General features: G+C 37.9%; 1 protein-coding gene across 11 annotated transcripts in view; it reads left to right on the top strand.

Moving 5' to 3' along the window:
* The window catches only part of LOC105194673 (tensin-1), a 203,578-nt gene that overhangs the window by 125,875 nt on the left and 51,608 nt on the right, over nt 1-26,095 (top strand). For 10 of the 11 annotated variants that reach the window (XM_011159715.3, XM_026130838.2, XM_026130837.2 and 7 more), the window contains one exon: nt 3,308-3,487. In XM_011159715.3, the coding sequence (XP_011158017.1) occupies nt 3,308-3,487 (180 nt within the window). Of the gene's footprint in view, nt 1-3,307; nt 3,488-15,831; nt 16,374-26,095 lie in introns of those variants that run through there. The other variant, XM_026130841.2, reaches the window with a different exon arrangement.

The following is a 26,095-nucleotide window of genomic DNA, read 5'->3' as shown; positions in this document are numbered from 1 at the left end:
AAAAAAAGATCAAATAATTGATAAATATAAACAAATTGTGGTTTATGAACTGCAAAAACGGTGTCAGTAGTAATTATGCGAAATTTCAAATCGATCAGTTAAACTGTTTTTTTCGAGAGAGTTTCCCACGATTTTAAAAACAAGGTTTGAGAGAAACGGTTTTAAAGTTTTAAATTGATTTTCTACGCATATAATCCAAATATTTTTTTACCAATCGTTAACCTGCTATTTTAGAATTATAAAGTAGACCTTTTACTTTCTACTTCTTCATACATGTATAATCGATATTTTTTGCCCTTTCAATTAGAAAAACCTTTTAAATTAAAATCTATCACCAATTCATCAATTTTAAATTATATATTCATAAATTATGTCGAGATATACTTACTTTTCTGTATTGTAGGATATTATAAACTGTTTATTAATATCGAAGAGTGTCAAAGTGAAAATTATTTTGACTTTTCGTGATTTTTTATTATTATTTAATAATCATTAATAATTTTATCATAAGAAAGAGCAAGATCTCTATTTAATGCAACAACAATTACAGTTTTGAATTATAGGCGAAGGAAAGTCCACTAGTATATTATCTGTGAATCTAAATGAGTCTACAACATAAAGAGAGCTAAGTTTTCGCTATATCACGGTACGAACCATGCGATTCATTATGAACAACAGCGTCGGAAGAGAGTTTTGTTTCGCAACATTGGGCTTTATCCTCTAAATCGTGATTTAACTGAAGCGCCATTTAAGCCGCGTCTTTGTTTACGATGAAAACGATCGCGCCCCGCACACGTTCCGCTGAACCGTATCCGGTAGTCGACCTCCGCGTAGATCGTCCGGATCGCCACGTGAATGCCACGAACGTATCTGACGATCTCGATCGTGTTGGATCACTCTCGCGCAGCGTCATGAAAGACGGAGGCTAAATCACAGCAGCCCGTTAGTCTTGATCGTGCACGTTTATGTGAGCCTATACGATCGGCGTGGCACGCACACGAAAGCGTTTCCATTCGGTCTCTGGCACATCGAGATTCGCGCACGTCGAGATTCTGTTTGAAACACATATCGGGTGAAACATGAATTTTCTTCTGTTTTATTATTTTTCACATAAATTTTATATATAGAGAAAGCTAGAAATTCTTTATACATTTCTCTTTTCCCACATAGAGGATGCCGTCCTAACAAAACTTTCGTAATAAATTTATATTTATTCTCGATTTTCGGAACATTTGCATTGTTGCATTCTGAAAGAATTGACATTAAAATATTATATTGAAATTTATGAATGTAAAATATATGGAAGGAAAAAAAATATACATTGGCGCGAGCCGCTACCGCGTCTCTTGATGTATTCAGCACAATTTTATTAATAAAATATCGTATCGTATATCGTATGATATGAATTATTGTATACGGTATGTAAATATCAGCCATTCCTAATAATTACAAAAAAGTATTGATCACGGTCGTCAATATTTTCCTTAAAATTGAAACGCATTTTCAAAAAATTCAAAGAGTGAATTTCTAAGCCACCATGTACGCTCTACAAACACCAACTGTTTTGCCAATCTATTCCGCGAGTGTCACTTTGACCGACACGTGCACGCGGCCGTAGATTTAATACCGCGCGATGCGCAGAAGTAAGAGAAGCTCCCGAAAAATGCAGCCTTTAATCGCGGCGTGCAATCTGCGGGAGATTACACGACGTGAGATATTATTATATACAATGTGGCCGCGATTGCGAGGGGAATGCCGTAGCGGATGTAAATTAGCCTCATTCCTCGTGAAATTAATTCTGAGACCGTGGCAATCGGGCGCGCCGATTTGACATGGGTGAAAAATTTTAGATTGACTCTCCGCAATTCGCCGACGTGCTCTCCGCTCTCGCAAACAGGGCCTACACATCGAGTCTCAAGGGTCTGAAAAAGGCAGCTTCGATTGGCAGGCACGGGCCACGTTCGGAACACGCTCACTTGAAAGAGAGAGAGAGAAAGAGAGAGATTCCACTTATACGGTCCCTATTATACTCCCCCGACGCTAATTGCTATTACGGCGAGGCGTTGCATAAGCGCAATTATCGCATCCGCGAGCGACGCCGTTCTTGAAGGATTGCACACGCGCACGCAATCTTTCGCAGTTCGGCCGTGAGGTCTACGAACTTCCACACCAGGCAGCCGTCAACCCGTCATCTTGACAGCCGCTGTAGAATTATTAATTGCGGTAGATACACGTCATAGTAAACGATTGACACAGATATTTTCTCATATGTGTTAAATTACGCACATTAAATAATACCGTGATACGTATACGTGCAAAAAGAGCACCGTCGTACACGTGATATATAGGAAAGAGAGAAATAAATTAATGACTATTTCTTGGCCATTATTTTCTTAGGCTTCATATTCGTTGGCACTTAGCTCGACTTCCGTTTCAGGTCTCCGTCTATGATTGTTTTTAACTTTACGCTTGCAACGCACTGTAGATTTAGCTTTGATTGATATCAGTACACTTACGGGGTGATATGAAAACTAGATAGCTAACGGCATTTCAGATTAACGTAAAATTTAGTAGGGAATGCGACCTTATTTACAGCAATCGCGCAGGCTGGCTCGCCATTCTAATTAGACTTGTCGGATCGGCGGAGCGGAGCGATCGATCTCGATACGATTGTCTAGAGGCAAATATCCGAGACTAATCGAACTGTGTCATCTGATGATGTGACATGTACGCGGGCGATCTAGTTCTTCAAGGATGCAAGTGTTTAACAATACGTCGCAGAGGCGACGTACGCATATTAATTGTCGTGAAATGGTACGCGTTTTCGCGGGAAAGGAAATCGTTCAATACTTTTACTGACCGAACCAAACAGCGTAATGAAAATATATTTTAAATATCAAACCACTTAATTACACTTTCTTTAATATTTTATGAATTTCTACCAAGACAATACATTTTTTTTTAATTATTTATAATTATGAAGAAACTGCAGCCTTGGCTAAAATTATTAAGCATTTATACTTTTTTCGTTTATCTGAAATTCTTGTATCTTATCATTACAGGCATTGTATACAAAGCATTCTTGAAACAAAGGATAATTCACATTTTAATTTCTGTTTAAATTCTTCCAATTAAAAGTATTTTTACAAAATGTAGGGTACCTACTATTTCTGGCCACGGCTGTATGTTCGACGTTTTAATCTGAAAACAAATACTGACGTGTTCCTAATTGCTCGGAGAACATTTCATCTCATCTCGTCTCGTCTTCCAACATCTTTAATAAGAAATTATGCGCTTTTTGCTCTAGGGCGCGCGGTTCCGAGACACCTCGCAGCAAATCCATAAACAATGGCAAGCCGATCCAGCGAGGGCATTTCCATCCGTTGGCAGTGTTACTGCAAATTCGCCATCTCCGGCATCAGGAGAACTCTCTACGCCAACTTCCACTCCCAGCCCTAGCCCTAGTCCGACTAATCATCAAGTCACGGTAAGTACCTATTGTTAATCAAATTATGCCTGATATACAATGCCGAAACTACTACAATTTAATTTTAATATTACGAGTATGTAACTCGCAAGTTTCGATTTCAAGAAAGAAATTAACGCGAGTTAATTTCTTTAATGATGCGGCGCACTGGAGTTTCTCACGATCATTAGAAAATGGGAATTATTGAAAGATTTTTGCATATTTATATTTTTAAAGAATATTCACTCATTAGTATTGGCATTTTAATTGCGCTACATTTATGCAATTTTATATAGAGACGAAATTGACAGCGTGTATAAAAGTTTTTAAGGTATGATTTAGAACTGGAGCAGAATTTTCTCCGCGATCCTCTATTCTCCTGCGAATATCGTTCTCCCAATCTCACGTACCTTCCATCGTGAAATCACGAGCGACATTTTGCGATTCCACCTGAGCTCGCGGCGCTCTGTGCCTCACGAAATAGGTAACGAGAAACAATTTCTTCCGACACGACCGTCGTGCAAAATGTTGAGCTGTAAGTCGCGCAGCGGGATGCGGACTGACGACATTTTCCTCAAAAGACCAATATACTTTTATCTTGGTAATACGCGAAATGCAACGAGTCGTCGTTGTATCTTTTTGCGGTGCAAGCCTCGTGCAAGTGCAGGCATCGGCATAAGTGAGCGCTGTGAGCCGAGCCCTGAAATCCTTCGGGGTATATCAACCACAATTTGAGATTCCGTCGTCCATGTAGGTCAGGGATCGAGGCACTGCTGAGCTTTCGCAGAACGCGATACACGTGTGAGCACGTTCAATGTGCATTTTGCATGCATTCAATGTCACAACCGATTTCAGCCGACAGACAACGCGCGACAGTTGCTTCTAGAATATTTTCGGTTACAAACTTGCCTTTTTATAGAAGAAATTGCTTACGATGCTTTGACATACCTTTTCAATGTGTATTCAAGCAAATTTCTTTTGGCAGCACTAGCAAATTGGAACTGTATTGCACAATTTTTCCCAGCTTTTGTTCTAATAGGCAATATTAATGCATGTCGAAACGAACGCAAGTTGCATAAGATGACGATCCAATTATGAGTCATTTAAGGTTATTAAAATAATTTCGTCTAATTTAACGATCAATAGAAAGGTTTTTTTTATTCAGAAAGGTTGTTAACATCAATGTAATCAGTGAATTATAATTTCAAAGGAAAGTTATTAAATATTCAATAAACCGATTGTGAATTTTGGAAAAATGTTTAAAAATGTTTAAGTTACAATTAGAGGCCGATAACCTACGTTTTTAATGTATATTATTATATATTTTATGTACTAAATACTAAAAGTATCATAATTTTTCAAGAAGTTATTACAGATAACGTTCTATTTTTTTCTTAAACATCAGCAAGGATTGAAAAAACAATTACGTACTACAATAATTACAAAAAAAATTAAAAAATGTAAAAATATTTCTGCAATTAATATGTGTATCTGTAAAATAATTAATTTTGTAAAGTTGACCATAATTAATTGACCAACCCCACCCATGGGATCGTCATCTTATTTCATTTTAGCATAAATCAATTATCGAGAAACCTTTTAAAGCGATTCCACGGCTCTCGAAAAAGAAGTAAGAAATTTCAAAACTCAATGTACTGAACTTGTTTCTTCCTCTTTGTGCATCGTGCATTAATTCGGTGTGCTGTTATAGCGATGCTTGCGTCACTACAGAAGACACATTCGTGCTTTGGCACATACAGGTTTACGCACAGTATTGTTCCCGCGAGACTATCGGTATGCAAGCTGTACATCCAATTGAACCGGTCGAGCAGTCGAGGGGGTGGTTACCCCCGACGATGGTGCCATTGTGCTCGCGCTGTGGGATCTGGTTCTGGGTCAGCGTGGCTTAATGAGAAACTATCGGGCTTATATATACGTGGCCACCGCGGCGTACTCGTTATGCAAAACTCGCACACAAATTGAATTTCTCCGGGCGACGCGAGTTTGTCTTTTATGGAATTAAGTCCCGTTCGTGTCGCACCGCGGAGAGAATGTTTGACGTGACATTTAGGGATTAAGGTCGTCTCATTCGCGCGACTGGCAGATGAAGATCTCCTCGTGGTCGCGCTGTCTGGAAACGGACCAAGACAGCGAATACGTAATTGCGAAATTAGCCCCAGCGTTTGTTACGGGGAAACGGGATTATCATTTATTTCTCGGACAATCTAGTTTTTGTCTTTGGTTTCTGAGGCTTTGCATTTGTCAAATATTTCTTAAGATACTAAAAAAAAAAAACATTGAGTAATCAGATAATATCAAAATCGATAAATTGATATTAGTACTCTGTTATTGTTTTTGTTACACAGAGAATTTAAAAAGAATTTTAATTAGATTTGAAATACTTGGAACTTTGATTGAAACAACCGCATTGAACAATCCTCATATCTTCAACCAGATGTAGTACCGCAAATGCAATAGCAACAACCACAAATAATGTATCCCTGGCAACTTACAGCGGTTTATTGCCATAGTTGCGATTGCGGTGATACCGCACGCGTGTTTGCCATCGTCATTTACCTCGCTGATACACAACTAGATGCGGAAAAATAAGATGCTCGTCATTTAAGCGATAAATTAGGATCTTGTTCTTGCAGATTTTATCTCGGCAAATAAAACCGCTGTGTAACTCGCACTCGTGTCGCAATATCTTACACTAATCTTGTTTTTACACATTTCCATCGCAGATTTATCCTCGACGAAAGGTTACTCCTGATACACCGATACGATGACATCAACGTTGTATAATATTTGAAAATTTGCAATATTTTCTTCTTTTTTATTTATATTGCCGACCTAATTACGTAATTACGACCTGGATTTCGCGTTATCGCAGTTAGCAGACTTCAAGCGCATGTGATGCATTATGATACATTACATCTTTGATAAAAAAGAATTATCGGTGCAGAAGGAGAAACAGAAAGTGTAGGAGTTTTTAATTTCTTGATAATAATTTTAAAAAGTTGAGGATTAAATAAAATTCTCTAAAAATTTTTAATAAAAATTGTATTATATTGTGCAAGAATATTTTGTATTCAAATATTCAAAGAGTTTTAATATTGTTTAGACATCCGTTCCCGAAAATCGAGAGGTTCCAAATTCGATCCCTGGCTGACATGTTATTTTTCACAATAAATTCTTTACAGTTTTTTCTGGGGTTAGGAAAAGGGTGAGAATTAAATTATTAAATTGCTTGTCAATTGTTACATCGCAGATTTCGGTTTCATCTAATGAATTGTATTTTTATATTGCCAAAATATTCGGCGCACAGTTTATGTGAGTTAGAGTTTGTATAATAATAAAATTATTATATACACACGAATACCAAGTGTCGGCTTGTATTGGCATTATTCCGTTATATATTTCTGATTTAATATTATTGTTGGATTGTTTGGACCCTTTTTTATTCGAATTTGCAGTGTCCGAACGATATTCCAATATATTTGAAATACTATTTCAATATCTTAATATATTTAATCTTAATATATTTAAAGATCGAAATTTTCATTTCGATGTTGCATCCGATGAAGAGATGCAACACGAAATTGAATTTTGCACAAATCGAATTAGCTGGCGCAGTTCAATTATGCGTGCGATTGCAGTTTGATATCATTAACACATTAGCACTGATTAAAGGCGGACATCGATATCGGTGGCCCCTTCGGGAAATTCCTTGTTTACGTAATAGAGATGCCAAATGAACAAGAAACCACTTACTTTAACGGATGGCTAAACGGGGGCAATTTCGACAATCTTTTATCGATAATGATAACGGCAATTTATCGTAATATTGTCATTGCAACTCGTAGTTAATAATAGCAATTTTTGTTAACATCGGTGCCAAGGAAAACAAGAATAAATAAATTCAGGCGTAAAAGTAGAAATGGATATTGCTAACGAATACATTGCCCGATAAGCCTACGCCATAACGCAATGTATTATTATGCCCGTTTTTCAGGAAAGTAAAACGACCGTACAGTTATTAATGTTAATTAATGCCATATTATTATGTCAAACGAATACGCAATATTTACATGTAGCCGACAGCAATTAGCGTTGGTTATTGCTACATTGAATTAGTTGAGCATTGTATAACTTCATTAGCATCGTACTCTGTTTTGCTGAGGTCTCTTCGTTTACCATAGAGTCTCTTTATTTTCCCTCCAAACCGAAGTCGTTAAATGTAGGCTCATTCTTTTTCAAGCGGCTGTATTTTTCCTAGTTATCCTAAACCGTATTTAATAGCTCTCCCTCTCTCCCCCTTTCTCTCCTCTTTTCTCTTTCCAACCGCGTATATTCCAGCGCATAGAAACGCGCGGATATATTATCGCGCGGTTCGCTATAAATAGTATCACACCATACACCATAGAACGTAATTTACCAGACGTCATAATCGCGGGTGCGGCGCGCGTCATGATTACACCGAGAGAGTGACTGATAGCGCGAGTTGAGAATCGCTCCACACTGGAAGCCAGAGACCAGACCCCTCGACCAGATTACCCGTGATATGCAAAGAGAAGTCACTAACCCGCTCGCAAATAAGTTGCCTTAGGTGAGGTCCGTATCGGTCGGCCGTCGTAGAATTTCTACGGCAGCGTCGTCAACGCTGACAACAACAACAACGACGACGACGACGACGACGACGAAGATGAAGACGAAGATGACAACGATGACTGAGTTGTAGATATGGCGCGTTGTGATTAATCCGCGATGCTTTTTACTGGCGCGCGGAGATACTCGCCGCGCGGCGAGTTAATTAGCCTTGTCGGGAATCCCGTGGCGCGCGAATCGAGAAACGGCGTGCGCATCTTTCGCTAATTAACGTCTCAATCGCCGGATCTCATTGCGATTGGTGAAACGCCGAATACACGCCGCGCCACGTTCATCCCCCTCCCCGACGATCGTTACGGCGACGTAACTCCGCGATGTAACGCCGCGATAACTGCAACGACCGCTCGTGCTGCGCTCGTAAAAGTCACCGGTTCAGCCGGAATAATGGACCGGCGTTTTAACACGGCCAGCTCGCTCGCCACGAGCGTCGATTTTTACCACCAGATATTTGAATTCGTCGCGCAGTGAGTTATGTTACCAACATTGCCGGAAGTTATTTCGCGTCGCGAATGTATGGCGACAATAAAATTTTCACGAGCGCAGGCGTGATTCGGGGACCTCAGGAAATTGGATTTCGACAGTTTTGGCACGGAGAAATTAGGATACATAATTAAATTCGAGAACATAATGCAAAACTGTATCAAATTCATTTTACATACTTGTAACTCTATATAGTAACAAATTAATACGAACGGAATATTATGTATCGAGGCGATTATATAAAACAACGGTTAAATATTTCAGCGCAAGCAGTACTCTTGCTTGTTTTAACGATGCGAATATTAAATACGCTCGGCGATTAATCTCGCCTCTTGCATGCCCCGACCACTAATTTTCCATCCGCTTTAACTAAAGTTCCATTAAGAGCTCTCTCTCTTTCTCGCCCTTCGTCCTCGCTCCTTGCGGCACGCATTCGCCAAAAGGGTTTAAGGTTAAAAGGGTCGGCCGTTAAAAAAAGAAAAAGAAAAAGAGGAGCAGCGAATCCTTGAGAATTCTGCAGCTGCCAGTCATCATCGGTGCAAGAAACGTTGTACGCGTGTTCCACGTCTAACCGTTTCGACGAAAGGTCGGGAAACAGTACCGGAGGTTGTTAGACCGTTGACAGGATACAACGCGGTCCATAATGATGCAGCTGGAAACGCAATCGCTTGTTATCCCGCACACTCTTCGATGACTTTTGCCACTCGCTGTTTTACTGAATTTCCACCGTGCAAAAAAATATTCTGTGCGTTGCGCGTATTACGATTTGCATATTCATGTTTGTGTCACCAATTTGCATAGCTAACGACGACGAAACGTACATCTCGCGGTGTCTCACCTACGCAAATAGTTTTTGCGTTTTATAAATACAGCAGAATTTTTCCTTTTTTTTGCAAGTAACGTACAAATTATATTTTAAACAGGTACACTTTATTATCTCTATTTCTTTCGAAAACGTGACATGACGCTTGATTTAAAAAAGAACTTTAGTCATCTTAAATTTTTTCTCTCTTCACAGAAAAATTTATTTAATTCTTGAATTTTAAGATCTGTAATTAAAATGATTCTGTATTTGAACAGAATCAAAACATGTTACGAGATACAAATTTTGATTAAATAGCGTAATTTTCTTACCGCTTGAGCAGATTTATTCATCGGGAACATTTTTTGTTCTCTTGTGTTTGTAACTCTTTCAGAAATTTTTAGACAAATTTTTCCGACATTAATTTAATTTTATGAACAATAATGACGAACATTTCTATCGAAACCGTGGTAGGATTCCATGTTGTTATGCATTATAGTTTATTATACAGATTTTATCTGACGACACGGTGTATTTCCAGTGTCCAAATTTGCGTACTAAATATCTATAAACATTTGTTATTACGTATCGCTAAGCAATAATTTGCTTATATTTCCATAACAACATCAGATATAAATATTGAATTATTGTTTGTTGCAACAAATAGTGTTTTATTGATATTTTGAAATTACACGATGTATATTTAATTATTTACATTTATAATTTTATTAAAAGCGATTACAGTATGATTTTATTAATATTGCTTTTAATTCTCTAGGGATTAACAACAGTGACAAATTATAATCTCAAACACCTAGAAAGTTCCCAGACAACACAAAATCTCAAATCGCATCGTAATTACGTCTTAAAGACATCTAAAAATAACATCTTGATGATGTCTTATGGCTCGATTTTAGATTTTGTATTATTTGAGCTAATGGAATGTAACAGCAATTACATTATTTTATATTTCTCTACATTTTTACATATAATAATTTTAAACTTTCGGATTCGAAATGATTTTTAAATAGTTTGAACATGCCTTTAGTTTGAAACGTTTAAACTATTTGACATTCGATCTTGAGATTCGTATCGTTCATACCATCAATTATTTTCAGCCGATTCTATAAATGCTATAAAATAATTATCAGCAAACATGAAACTGTCATCGTAACGGATGTTTTCCAAACTCCCGTGTTTCCCTTTCAAGAGAATACATTACCAGCAGACGACACGAGTATCTAACATCTGCCGTGCATGCGTAAATGTTACCGATTTATTTACGGTAACTGGGAAGGAGCTGTATCTCGTGCTCCTGGATTCGATCTTTAACAGAAAGAGGAGGAATGCACTCTCAGTGCATGCACCAGACGCAATCTGTCTAACGCGTGTCGTTTATCGGAGACATAATTTCCGGATAAATTTAGATATAAAAGTCTAATCCTGCTTCAGTTCCTGGGTATATTAAATACAATATTGTTTTTTTTATTATATTATAACGTAGACTACAACATGTAACTGATGTTATAAGGCTATTGTTTTACTTCTTGTACATTAATTATTATTATTAATTATTATTGAAAAATAATTTTAATCTTAATAATACTTTATTAATATATTTTGGACAGTCAAAAATACTTTTATTCAAATCTTTTATACAAAATATTGAATAAGTCAATTTCTGAATGTCAAATTCGATAACGCGTGTTGAAAATTCAATAGAAATTCTAATGCTTCTCATCATTCATGACGAATTGGGGATGAACTTTGGGGCTGACACGCCAGATGCATCCCTAGCAACGAATGTGTTAAACAGATTTGTTAGTCGGGCGAATAAATCTATTAAATCCCAAGGAAAGAGGTTGTGAATCTTTCGAGGGGAGTGCAAATCGGAAGCATGCACGAATTCAGTTTTTTTTTCCAGACTGCCTTGGAAGATAAAAGCAAAACGAAGTGTCGAGAGAGTGTGGAACACTCAGCGACACACCGCATAATGCATAAAAGCGATTTATTCTAGAAGCACACTCGGCTTTCATAGCTCCCAGTAACCGTGTCAGTTTACGCGAGAAAAAGAGCAGGAGAGAAAGTTTCTCTCCGAGTCCCGTACCATTTATCAGAGTTTGCATTTTTTTTTCTATACGCCGGTAGCACATTCTTTCGTCCGAATCATTTGTCATTACTCTATATAGAGTTACGGTATTTGCACGCAACTTTGATCACTTCAGAGTCTCTCTTTCTCTCCTTCATTCCATCACGATTTTTTCTTTTTTGTGCAATAGCAAATCGCAGTTCTTTAATGCCCATAGTAATTTTGAACCACTCTTATAATCCAAAGAATGTAGAGTAATTATAGTCCATTGAAGAAAATTCCACGAATAAAGGAATCCTTTTGCGGACTGAGGTACTTATCGTCTTTCTCCCGTGAAAGAAAGCACGGAAGCTCTTATTGTTATAAAAGATGGAGATTTAACAATAATGGATTACTTGATTCAATATTTTATTACTTTTATCGTTATCATTCTATACATTGCTATAGATAGCGTCTTTTAATTTCTTCGCACAAATTTTTGTTATCTAATTCAACATTCGCAGTTTTACTTTATAGGAATAATTTGTATTTTAAAAGATGGTTTCCTTTAATAAGTATGAAAATATTTGTAGACACCAGACACATTTCTATTTCTAGACACTTAGAAATGTATTTATGAGATATAAATCTATTTCACTGAAATAATTCTTTGTTTAAATAGCGCGAAATAAAATTTTATTTCCATCGAATAAACCAATTAATGAGAAAAATGAGATACATTTCTGTGAAATGTATATTACCGTGGGGTGTCATCAAAATCACAATTTTTTTATAATCAAATATTGAAGAAAATATCAAGTAACGTTTGCTTATTAGTATTACAACTTTTTCTTTTAATAGTATCTCTAGTTTTTCTACCATCTCCGTCAATCGATTCGTTTCTCGTCTTTTACCGATTGCTCGACACCGGGGTAAAGATTTGATGCGTCGAAGGGGTGGTTGGCGCGCCGCTCTAAGTGCATCGAAATTTATGAACTGTCTTGCCTGCAGCCGCTCCGCCGAGGAACCTTCGATGCCGCTGAAGGATTAATGCTCCGCTTCTCGCCAGGATTTTATGTCGGAAGCATGAAAAATGTTCCGCCCGCTTTGCTCGCCGGTGAAATACCACCACACCACCGTGCGCGCCCCCGCATTAGCGTCTCTCGCGCCTCTTCCGCGGATATCCCGCCAGTGCACTTTAAAGCGGCGACCTTCGCCGCGAGAGAGCGGCTTTAATTGGTTTCGCGAGCGATGCGTGAACGCGCACCAACACGTGCGCGCCGCAAAATTGCTTTCTCGCCTGCATTTGCATCCCGAAATTCGATGCGATTTCTCATCGGACGTTGCGGCGTCGGTTTTAAATTCGCGCGACAGACGCAGATGAGTGTGCGTCCGTGAGCTTGAGAATAAATTGTTGGCTAATTAGCGATTAAAGAGTCAACGACGAGATTAATGGCTCTCTCGGTGAGCATCGTGCCGAGGCGCGCTCCTCGCGTGATCCTGGTTTGTTAGCGCCACTGAAAAATCATGCGTACAGATTTTTTTTTTTTTTTTTTTTTGAGATAAAGTTAATTTATAGATTATATTTAGCTTCAAGCATTCATTAATTTTAACTTAAACTTTACTGAGCATACCTCTGCATATTTATTCACATATTTTACTAATAATAATAATAAATTTTCTTATTTTATAATAAAGATAAGATTACGAAGACCATTATTATAATCACAATTTTTCTTTGTCGTGACGTGCCACGGTATTATTTTACGAAGCAGTAATCAAAGATTGGAAGGAAATTTAATATCAAGTATTATTTCGTACGTGTAATAACGCGTGTAATAAAATCTTTAATTACAAAAAATTGTTTAACAGCTACTACTGGTAACGTTTGTCAGAGATAATGAAATGCGTTCGTTAAAACGTCGTATTTTTTTCGCTCGCGCATCGATTACCGGTTGTGTGCATGAAAACAGGAAAAGGGGAGAAACAAGAATTTATCGTGCCGGAGTCACCCACCGGCCACGTAAAAAATGATGCCGCGGACCGCCCATCGGGACGATCTATCGATCGCGAATCTCCGTCGTAATGAAAAGACGCTCTAGACTTGGAAGTTCCTTGTTCGACGATCGTCGATCTTCATTGCTGCCACAATGCCGCGAGGATTTTTCTTGCGCGAGACCTCTTACTCGCACGATGTGTATCGAATTGCCAAACGGCGCAAGCCAGAAATATTTGCTGGCTTGCAGTTTCGCTAAGAATTAGGACATATTTCTGTCTTCTTAGAGATTTATCGCACGCCCAAAACGGCATTATCATCAATTAAATATTTCTTAATAGGAACCGTCGCAACATTTTAAAAATTATACACGCGAAGGAAAAAATGTAGATGTTGGACGGGAAAAATTTCTAAAATATAAATTTAAATGACGTTTAGATTCTATTCATGGTAGTTACTGAGCTTTCGAAAATAAAAACTTATCGATATGTAATATTACCAGCGGGTACAACTGAGATTGAGAGTTCTATTAATATGGCATGTGAAATGGCTCGGAACCATCGATCGTTGTTATTGTTCTGACGTCGCGGCGTCGGCGGTTCCCGTTTCCTGTACCTGTGCAGAAATCACTGCTAATTTTAGGCGATGAAACGTAAGACTTGTATTTAGCTCGACGCATTTTTTTTCCTCGTATTCAATGGTATTACCACATCCTCTCTTCCTAGAAAGAAATAAACAAAGATGGAATCTAGATGGAATCGTCATTGGTTAGTGTAAGTTGAGTTACAACGCAACTCAATACAATTCTCTCGAAATCTCGTAGAGTGAAACGTCAATTATCTCTAATAAATTATTATTTTGAAAGAATAAAAATTGAGGTACAAATTTTCGAGTAATTTGCCACTCTGACAAGAAATCGAAATTTACTCGCACAGAACAAAAATTTACTTCTATAGAGTGAAAATTAAGTTTGTGCATTATTTTTGTGTGATTTTTCACTCTACGCGATTTCGACAGTTATTAAAGTTTATCTTTTAAAAAGATTTTAAGCTTCACCATCTCCTTCATAACATCGCACTTCTGCGTTATATCACGATACTTTATTAAAGCATTTTGCAACATAATCGACCGGAGTAATTAAACTTCTCTGTTCGGATATCATTAATCTCGCGTTATCATGAATCAAATAATAATTGACGATGGCAGCGTACAGTCGACTACGAAAGTGAACCTGATGTATTTTCGTAAATTAAAGAAGAAGACCATTGATCAATTGCGCCCAATCAGAATACGATCGCGGATCAAGGACGACGATGACACGACAGGATCGAGAGAGAAAGAGAGAGAGAGAGAGCATGAGGATCGAGACAAATGATCCATCTCGCGAACCGGTTTAGGCGGTAAAAGTGACGGAGCGTCTCGGATCGAAACTGTATCGATAATCGATCGAGATACAGCGAGGAATAATAATTTAAAGCCGCCGCCTATAATCGTAAAATAAATCCGTTACGCGTCGCAGCTCGGTCGGAATAAGATTGATCGGTCCTCCGATGCGCCATTGTTGAATGTAATGAAATTTAATTTAATCCACACTATTATGAATAACTTGTAACGAAACGTAGAGCCAATGCTGCGAATCTTACGGAGAATTTGACAATATTGGCTGTAATAAATTAATTAGTTTTCTACTTTTTTTTTATCGCAAATTTTGCGTTAAATTATTTACTCAACGAAAGTGGAATTGAAACGAGCGTGTGCTATTTACGTAATTATTTGCTTTAATTTCAAACTCCTTTACGGCCATTGTAATGCAAATTACAACACCCATTCTCTTCAAAACTTAACGATATTTTTTTTCTGCTCGAAGGAAATTGAAATTAGACACGCATTTCACGTGAATCGTAAAATGTAGCACGAGCGCGCTCTTCCATTTTTGCCTTTGAAATTTTAAAATACAATTCAGATTTTTAAGAAAATGGTGTCATTAATGGATTTTGAGTGTTCGAAAGTTTATTATTTTTACGCGTTCAGACGTGACACAAAATAGCACTTAGCTATTTTCTTTTTGATTTAATCCCGCTGTCAGAGAGCACCCCCAAAAATTTCGCGATGGTTTCGTGATGCAAATACGTGATATTTGACGTAGCGTTGAAAGACACGAGCTGTCAGAGCATTGACAGCGATAACTGAAAAAAAGTCGGGAACTGTCAGATGCGGAGGATGCTGATGGAACACGCGGTGGAAGGCAACGACAAGGGACACGGCGCGCGCGAATCAGCCCGGGGCACCACGCATGCGTGTTTCTTACGCCTATAAGCGCTATCGCTATCCGTGCTCCGAAAGGCGCGAGCTCACCATTCGTGCTCTGACAGCTTTTGCCATCGAACGTGCCGCGTTCTTCCGGACTGTCTCGCTACCGGCTGCTGGACAAACTCTCAAATTTCTCTCTCGCGGACTTGTCTCGCAAGTCCTTGCGCCCGATGCAGAGAATTAAGATAATGTTTTGTTAGTGATAATTGCGCGCGAATCGTCTCGCTTTCGATCAATCGACGAGTTGATCGAGCCCGAGATGCGATTGAAGGGGTAAAATAGGGAAAAAACTGTCAGTGACGTCGGAAGTGACATTTGGCGGTCGCGAGATGCGGGCGCGGCGCGCGCGAGGAACTTCCGGGATATTTGATGAATTGTCGATGGATTGCCAGTGAAAAAGTGTGCGGTGAATCGGTCAGATGTGGTATTAAGCCACGAGGTCGTTGCGCTTTGTACGGAGATACTCGGAGGCCTCGATATAGTTGTCCTTTTTTTTCGAGGGGGCTGACAGCCAGCCGACAACATGCTGTCGACGGTCCAGTGTCACGGCGGTGTACATCGGAATTATCACGTCGTTTATACGGTGAGTCTTCGATCGAGATCGTCGCTCGCTCTTTGCTGTCAAACGATTTATCTTAAATGCTGATAATCTTTCGACGACAGCGAGATTTGATTTTGTAATAATGTAACGCGAGATAATCGTTGATTCAAAAAGCATAATTTAGTTGTAGAAACCCGTTTGCGTAATGTGCGATAAAATTGTATACTGTATAATATTGCATGTTTATTAATTAAATCAACATTTTATTTTAATATATGATACATTTTATTAATACGTAATACGTATTTTAAAACATTGATATGTATCCATATCAATGTTTTAAAATAAGTATTACTTGTTAATATAATGTATTATGTATTAAAATTTTGATCTAATTAATAATCATTTATTTCAAACAAAAAGCATAAAAATTTTAATGCACAATACATGTTATTAATACATAATACATTATGTGTTAAAATAGTGATCGAGGTTATTCATAAAATTTACTGTAATATCTCTAGTAGAAATTTCACACGTTTTTGGAATAGTTGCTAAACAGTTTTATTGCTTTATCTAGTAACTGAAAAGTAAAACTATCAAGAATCCCAATCAAGATTAGATGTAACGCATTGCCTGCAGTACTGCGCGAAAAAGATGCGCAAAATCTGAACTCATTTACTAAAGGAAAACAGGACAATGGACTAATCAATTGGTTAACAAACAAGCTTGAAAACCTATCTGTTAATACTAGACAATAGCTGGCAGGTGTCTACGCATACTTTTACAATGAAAACTCTGCTTCAGCCATTGAATAAAATTATCATGTTTTTATTTATTTTCTATGCGATATTGTTACAGCTAACGAGAATACAGTAACTGTGAATGGGTACCTAGGAAAACTACATACATTTTTATCATAGATACTTCGTATACATATATGTACATGTAGACATAACAAGATAAATGATTGAATGTTTAAGATAGTAAATATGATACGTACATTTAGAGAGGGAGAGAGAGAGAAAGAGAGAGAGAGAAAGGAAAATTTTTACATTCATAGTTTGAAAAAGAGTAGCTGTGAAAGTATTATGCTATAAAAATGGATGAAAAAATGAAGAATGTGATATAATCCGTAATCGAGAATAGAATTTTCGAGGAAGTAATGTAACGGCGATGATGTAAGGTAATGGCGACGGTGCGTTATTCCAAGAAGTCTGTACATCGTATAACACGTTTGAAATAAGAATCGTTTCGACAGAAATTCACGACACACTGCTGACTGCAGGGGATCGCAAAATATTAAGAATGCAATAAATCGCCAGCACCAAATTTTTTTCGTGAATCTTTTTGCCACTATAGCCGATAATAACTTCGTGCTCTTTTCGTAGAATAACTTGTTTTTCGTCTTGCAAAAATTCTCATAAAAAATTTACGAGCAAAATGTATATGTAAATTTTTTATGATATTTGATAGTTGATACTACATTTCGATGCAGTATTTGAATTATTACTGACATATATGGAAATCGCAACAATATTTGAGTAACGTTATATAATGCGTCTCACTTTTTCCATATCGGATTTTTATGACGGCCTTCGTCGAAATTGAAGTTGATTTTCCCTTAACGGAAATTTGATGGGAAGTACAACAATGAAATATGAAATATGTGACATTAAACATTAATAATATCTATTTTACGAATGTAACGTGAAATAACATGATGAGAAAATTGTTTTTAATTTAACTCGGAATTTATTCCAAATAAACTTTATTTTAACAAATTTGATTCGAAGATTTATTAACGAAATGACTAATGACAATTTCTTATCGAAATCTTTCATTCAATTTTTAATTATGAGAAACTCCTTTATAATGTAGGTCCAAAAATTTACATCGAGGTATGATGTATTTAGTTGAGTCGCGGTATCTTTTGTGTACGAAACAATTTAATTTTGAAGAACGTGAGAACATGAATTCTTTCCTTATCGCTGCTGTAAGCCATAAAATAGCTTTGCTGATATCGCAAAGGAGTGGTCATAATGTGAGGCTCAACAGTAATCTTGAACAGGCTGGATCAATTCTCTTCAATTCCTTCTGAAATCTCGCTCATACTTGTCGACTACGGATAAATATCGAATACATATCGCGACCTCATGGCGCCTTGCGTCACTCATCTATTCTCGTTCGACTTTATCGTCGGCGGCGCGAAGAGCGCGTTCTTGCGAACCCTGGCGTCACGCGGAATTTTAAAACGGCAATTTCATAGACTTGCGGAAAATACGGAATCGACCGCCGCCGTTCGGACGTCAGATAAGAGGCGCACGATTCAGCCTGAATATAAGCGCGCATGTCTCCTTTCTCCGTAATTCTAAAGAGCAATTGCTTCACGTTTGTTACCGCATTGATTAAAAACTATCAGAACATTAATTTTATTATTCAATAAAACATTTGTTTTTAACTGCAATTCATTAATAAAATGTCCATATCCATATTTATATCGCGGATAAATATGTTACAAAAATGTAGGTTACGGATTTATTATAAATGGAGATTGATCCATCAAAGTTTGCTAAAGAATTGATAGCCATTTTTCATGCATCAGTGCAAAAAGAAGAACGGGAAGAAAGAGAGCGCGAACCTGATAGCGCTCGTGATTTAAATAATCTCTGCAGTTCTTTCTAAATCATCTGGCAAATTACAAACTAAAATATGCGATCCATCAGCCGGTATTCGCCGATAGTGCACACATTCATGACATTGATTTATGAAACTCGTGCGTGTTTGTGTCATCTGTATTTCTACCGACCACGGCAATTTCTACCAGCAACAATACGCTGGTTGTTTCCTTCCTTGTTTTCCTTTGTATCGTCGTGTCATTGTCACGCGGGAATGTATAAGGGACGAAATCCGAGTTAGATTAAATGAATTGGCGACCATCTGGCATGTTGCCGAATCATCCTATATATCAGAGCAGAAAGATTATAAAAGATGATAACAATATACAAAGAAGCATAAGAAAGAGGCAAGACAGGCTATTATCGAACAAAGGTGGCAAGATAATAAATAAAAGATTAATTAAAAATATATAGTACATCGGCCTATATGTGACTATTTTATTATCTTTGCTTTAATTCTTTTTTACCTTTTATATTTAGATGCTCCTTGTTTTAGCTGTTTAATTTGTCATCTTTAACATCTCGGTACAGACGTTTCCCAATCGCTTAGCGAATCATCGTTGATCTAGAACAGCTTGACGAAAAACGGTCAGGCTTGCAAGGTGCGTCAAATGATTTAAGTTTCCGCCCAACACGTGAAACAACATAGGCGAACGCTTGGAAAGTGTCGGGGAAAGTTCACAGGATCCGGGGCGGATTCGCGGCGGGCGGGGTATGCGAAGTCGTTAAAGTGTGCTGCCCGGAATTCTTCGGGATGCTCTTTGACCTATTTGATCCGTCATGGGAAGCATACGTGTTATAGTTTGTAACGTAATACGTAGCTATTAACAATTCTATTTCGGACCCACTATGGGAAATGTACGTGTGACCTGTAATGTAATATGTAGCAATTCCAGCTGTTAACAGTTTCGCTTTGACTCTTTATTTAACTATTAATCCGCTTTTACGCGTAATTTTATTCCAATATATATTTTATGCTACACGAATGTGTGTGTGTGTGTGTGTGTGTGTGTGTGTGTGTGTGTGTGTGTGTGTGTGTGTGTGTGTGTGTGTGTGTGTGTGTGTGTGTGGTGTGTGTGTGTGTGTGTGTGTGTGTGTGTGTGTGTGTGTGTGTGTGTGTGTGTGTGTGTGTGTGTGTGTGTGTGTGTGTGTGTGTGTGTTTAGATATTAATCTATTCCTCGGATATTCGGCAATCCATTACAGCTTTCAATTCTTCCAAAATGAATTACTTCCGCCTATTTTCAGAGACGCAGGATTAAACATGTCGTTACCGTTATGTCATTAATTATATTGTAACCGTGTAACGAAAACTCGCATTTTCTTCCATAAGCACCGCTGTCAATATTGCATTGATCGATCGAGATGCAATCGCAAAAGAACAAGAAGCTCCGGCGACGGGCGAAGACAGGGGACACATCAAGTGTGCTAAACTGGTTTCTCGACGATGCACTTTGATTCGTCTGTTATGCACAGTAATTGGCTGTGACATTAGGCCCTTTACACGCCTCGCCAGACAAATGGAGGCAAATCGCAGGCGACGTTCTTGTACGGAGTTCTCTCTCGTGTTGGGGCATCAATTAGTGACTCGACGACAAGTTTCTCGCTCACAAACGTCTTCTCAGTTGATGCCGAAACCCTCCATGTTCCCGTATGATTCTCAATGAAGTAAGCCGATATCGATGATGTTCTGTGGATTGATGTATTCGATCTATAACGTGATAAAAAAATTTAAGGTTTAGGTTCTTTCCTCGATATTTTAAGCTGTCAAATAGGACTAGGGATTGGGTTCCATTGTAGAATATTAATATCTTGTTATTTATACTTACTTTTATTCATTTTTATTTAATAATAACGAAAAGGCTTTAGGAATACTGATAAGTGTATGGTTATGGTAATTTAATAAGTACAAACTATAATAACTTAACTGGTGAAGTAATATAAGATTTAATGAAGATTGAAGATGATATAGGTAGAATTTCACAGCATTGAGAATAATATTTGCAGACATAAAAGTTCAAAGTTGCAAAGTCATTTGTAAGTCTTCGTTATCGAACGCGAAAACCGCTGGTGGTAGGTGCCGACGATTCGCTTTCTGGGCGGTCTGTGAATTCCCTGAAAGAGCGTGTGTCGTTAACACGGATCTTCTAACCACACGCGAACGAAATACGCGAATGCATCTCGTAAACGGCACGTGATTCAATTCTGCTATCGCTGCATCCATCTACGGAGCGTTCCTTGCACGCTACAAGAGTTTTGATATAGCGAGCGACCAGAATCCAGATCGTCGCAGGAAGATTTGGAAATTTTTGTGACTGACTTTATCTTATCCAAATTGGAACTTGTAACATTTGCGAAATGAGATTTTTTAATTTTGGTCCAAAATTTTAGGTATTTGTGAAATTAACTTCAATTTTTTTTAAATACAGCACATAATTTTTAATTTTTTCTTTTTTTTTAAGTAAAATTTTTTTATGAATTCCGATTATATAATGATAAAAATTTATACAGGTTTTTACACATTTCCCAAGAAGGGATTCCGTTTAAAATGATTCGATTCGTCTACCTTTAATTTGTCTACTTTCAATCAGAACTAGATAACACTCGATAACGCGCATGGTCGTACATTGAGAAGACGTAAGTAGTTGGAATTGTACCGTGTTCGTCCTTTTTCCTGCGGCCACACGCGACGCAGGCGATTTACCGCTTCGAAAGTAGAGGGAGAGGGATTTTCGATAGCTGGCGTGAATCCAAAACCCGAATCGAGACTACGATCTAGAACGAGCGAACGGTAGCATGCAATCGAGGCTACGAAATTTCCGGTGATCGCATTTCTGGTACGTTTTGGATGAACTCGTGAGAAAAAAGAACGAGAAAACTATGCTCTGTGATAATATAGTCGCATTAGGTTTCATTTATTCGCGCGTACGAAAAAGAGATAAATGGTCTTTTGTGAAATAAAAGGGGGCTAATTACATTTCTATTTAATTATTCCTGTCAACGTAATGTATTGAATTAAGCGAAGCGTCGAGCACGAACTTAATAAAGTTCGCATTAAGCACAATTTAACGTTGCATTCGTTATGACGAATTATCCGCGATGGCTTACAGAATTGGATCGAGACAAATATATTTCTAAGATGTACATCCGTCCGTTTTTTATGAATTAGCTAGAATAACTTCTCGAGACGTTTATCTTCACCGATGGGCGAGGAATTATCTTTATTACCGCTGCTAACGATTTTATTACGCTTAAGAAACAAATGGAGACCGAACAGTTTGAAATTAAGACACGTTATTAACAACCAGTAACATGAAAGGTCTGAACCGGCGCGCTCGCATGGCCGGGTCGAAGGTCAACGATAAAACGGAACTAGAGATAAGCTACGGCTCCTTTCGACGCGGCGCGCGGCGCTCTTTACGATCGCTATCGTCCTCCTCTTTATGTCGTATTTACGGCGAAGCTGTATCATTGAAAAACCATCCAAGTCGCGAAGAAATTACGACGGACAGTGTGAAGGAAGAGGAAAGAGGACTTGAGAAGAGGGGAGGAGAAACGGATAATAAAATGATAGCTATCGGCGTTCTGTACCGGTGTGTCGCGTGCGCGCGTATTTATATCGATGATCGTAAAGGGCGTCACTTCCTGTGAGATCACTCGCGGATCTTACGGAAAGATGAAAGAAGCGAGAAGAACGCATATTTTCTCAGAGAACCTCGCGACATGAGTAAAAACTTGATTTTACGTAATCGTTCAGCTATTAAGCCAAGCATCGTGCAACGTATGTGCATGTGCGCGTATGCATGCACGTGTCCACGTCTCGTCACATCTTGCCACAAGGTTTTTCATACTCTGGAGTATGACGCTAACGTTGCAAAGGTTGTCCGTTCTCGTATTAGATACTCCGATAGTTGTGGACTGAAAATGGATCTTACGAAACGCTCTGTGTATCTAATCTAAAAGATTTGTCGGAAAATGTTGTCGAACAAATTGGATAACCAAAGTCATTTTGGTTACGTGATAACACTTACATCTCGAGCGATGGCCTCGACTTTTTGATTGCTCTCCGACTTTGCGGCACTTTGACCCAAGTATTGTCATTTTTTGCGGATCAGGCACGTGCGGGGTATTTCATTTATATTAAAATGCATTGTGCGCCTTGTGTTTAAAATGATGTTTTTGAAGATGGTTTATCTGCGATGAAAATCTGGCAGGATTTTAGCTGTACTTTCTTCAGCAACTTATAAATTATCAGGATTAGCTGAGTAACCTCGAATCAAAGTCTTAAAGTACTGCGAGTTAAAGAATAAATTTGTTTTGGGATCATTAAAGAGTTAACGATAGATTGCGAAGTTCAGAACAGTGAATCTTTTGATCGTTGAGCTTCTGAGCATTATGTACTTTCGAGAGACAGTGTTTATACAGCTCAAGTTATTATATTATACTCGTGAGAGTATCAAGGATCATTTGCATAGAAACACGGGCGTAATAATTATCGATCGGAATTTACATTCCACACTTTCAATCGGCGTCTTACCACACATCCGCTAACGTAATACGGCGTGACTATGGAGCACCATTGTCATTCTCGCTCTTTCCTCATTCCAGCGTCACGACTCGTTCTCTGTACAAGAACTATCCGGAATCCGAACCCTCCTCAGCTGCGCTCCAATTGATCCCTAATGCGATTCTTGATCGCGACGCTCGATTACGAGACATAAGTCAATTAAGTACGGATTGGCTAATCGGCTACTCTCGTCGCTACCCCAACTCAATTCGCAAAGAGCGTCACACTGATTTTTACATTCCAAGCTAAACGCAGCGTACACCTTTAATGTTTATTGCCGACGTCATTAAGAATAATTATCTTCTTCCGCTGAGTGTGTCGATTTCCGTAACGATATTCCGCGCAGCATTGGTGCAAAGGTCTTGCGTTATCAGTATTATCTGTTTCTTTCTATGCCGTTTTATTTTAGCCTTTGATCAAACTTAGAGTTATCACTTTTAATTAATTCGACCAAGATTAATAATGTAGCTAGATTTAATGTATAATATGCATAACCAAAGTAAATATTTTCAGATAGATATTAAATATTACTAACGTTTTACAGGACGTAGAGGAAAGAGGTTTTTTTGTGAAACATTGTAAACATCAATTAATTCTGAAATTGCAAAATCAGTACTACGTATGCTTCTTTACCAGGACGTGATTTTGATTGCGAATTAAATATATTTTTTAATTGAATTAAATTTATACGCAAATAAAAAATACGCTCGCAGTATTAATATTACAGAAATCCATGTATCTCTTTTCACTCGATTTATTAAGCTTGATATGTGAATCTTACAGCAAATCACATATACTCTAATAAATTTAACGATAAATTTGTTTGGATTATGATGAAAAATAATCAAAATTCTCATTGTAATCCTATTTAATCCTATTTAATGATTGGATCCACCATGCGTGGTTGAACCATCGATTTTTCTGTTCCGACAAAACGCATCATTTCAGATCAAATTCATTGCCCGTATTAATTAGCGATTTAGTTGATAGAGACGTATTTTAAGCGATTAAACCAATTAAAGTTCGATGGCCCTGCACTTATTCTATAATAACCTATTCAATATTATTTGTACTCGTATAATGTATTAGATTGCAACGTTAAATCGTTTTAATCTGTAAATATGTTATAAGCGTTCGCCAGCATGTTGCAATTTCATGTATGGCATGCTTTTAGCGAAATCTGAAAATACTACGATTTATATCGCATCTCCATAATTCACTATTCACGAATGTAAATTTAAACGCAAAGGCCTCTATTCGCCTTTTTTTTATAGCCGGAGCTACGCTAGTCGCATTTTTACGCGGTGGATTTAGTAATCGTACAGTTTTCGCAATCCAGACGGAATCTGGACTCGCAGACAGAGGCGACCGGCGATATATTTCACCTGTGATCTCTCCCGCCAAGGACAACCTTGTGTTTATCCAGTAACCTGGTCCTGGTGAAACATGTTTCACCTAGCTTATAGGTCTTCTTTATGCGATTTATCTTGCCATAAAATCGGCGGTATTTCTTTTCGCTTGTAAAAAAAATTAACGTGTTACGTCGAGACGGACGAAATTACCACGAAAGCCTTTAAATTCTTCTCAAAAGGTAGTGCGGATATTAAAACAGCATTAATATATTCACAGACAGAACGGTTTTGCTAGAGTATCTAAAAATTTAGTTGGATACAGATCTGAAAATAATTTTATTGGGCCATCAAAATAATAATGTTGGACTCTCAAACTGAATTGCTAGAATGTCGAAATTTTTTGCAGCGTTGCTTATTATGCTTGAACGCCCGTCACAATAATTTTGAAATTAAAAATAAAATTATTTTCTGTATCCAGGTAAATATTCAGATACTTTAACAAAATCGTTCTTTTTATATTACTTTTTCATGGAAATTATTGCGAAACAAAAATTCACGTTCAACATCTTAATTTAAAATACGATATAAAATTTTGGTATAAAATCTTTATTGTTCGATGTTGAATTTGTTTTTTATATATAAAATATAATGAAAAGTTTAGAACTCGCCCGTTATACTTAATTCTTACAATATATAACTTAAAGTTTAGACAATGAAAGAAAAATCAATATGCAACCTTGTGTTTCTTTTAAGGTAGCATGCAACTCCCCTCGAAACACAATTTTATCGTAAAAGCTTGACCTAATTACATTGAAAGGGTGCGGTATGTCAAGTACGCGAAGCCATTTCGCACGTGTCACGATACGCGCTCGCAAAGCTATTTCATCATCCGAAATGAAAATCTTGTTACAAACGCATTAAAAATTGCATCCAACGTCGCGACGCGAATCTCATTCTCTACGATCTCCCTGCCGAGCTACAAATTAGCAAGTTCAAGCGCCCGTTCGCGCGTTACTCGCAAAATGTAGATGTATGTACGAAGTAAATGGTTGGGGAGAATAGCTTGTATATCACCGGGTGGCCTAATTGTATTCCACGGGAGTGGCACACTCGACCCACTCGGCTGTGCTTTTTCTTATCGGCGATGCAACCGCGCGGAGACGCACGCA

Source organism: Solenopsis invicta, chromosome 11 (assembly GCF_016802725.1).
Source record: "Solenopsis invicta isolate M01_SB chromosome 11, UNIL_Sinv_3.0, whole genome shotgun sequence".
Classification (NCBI taxonomy): Eukaryota; Metazoa; Arthropoda; class Insecta; order Hymenoptera; family Formicidae; genus Solenopsis; species Solenopsis invicta.
Note: the sequence above shows the minus strand (reverse complement) of the source record. Positions and strands in the feature narration are given on the sequence as shown.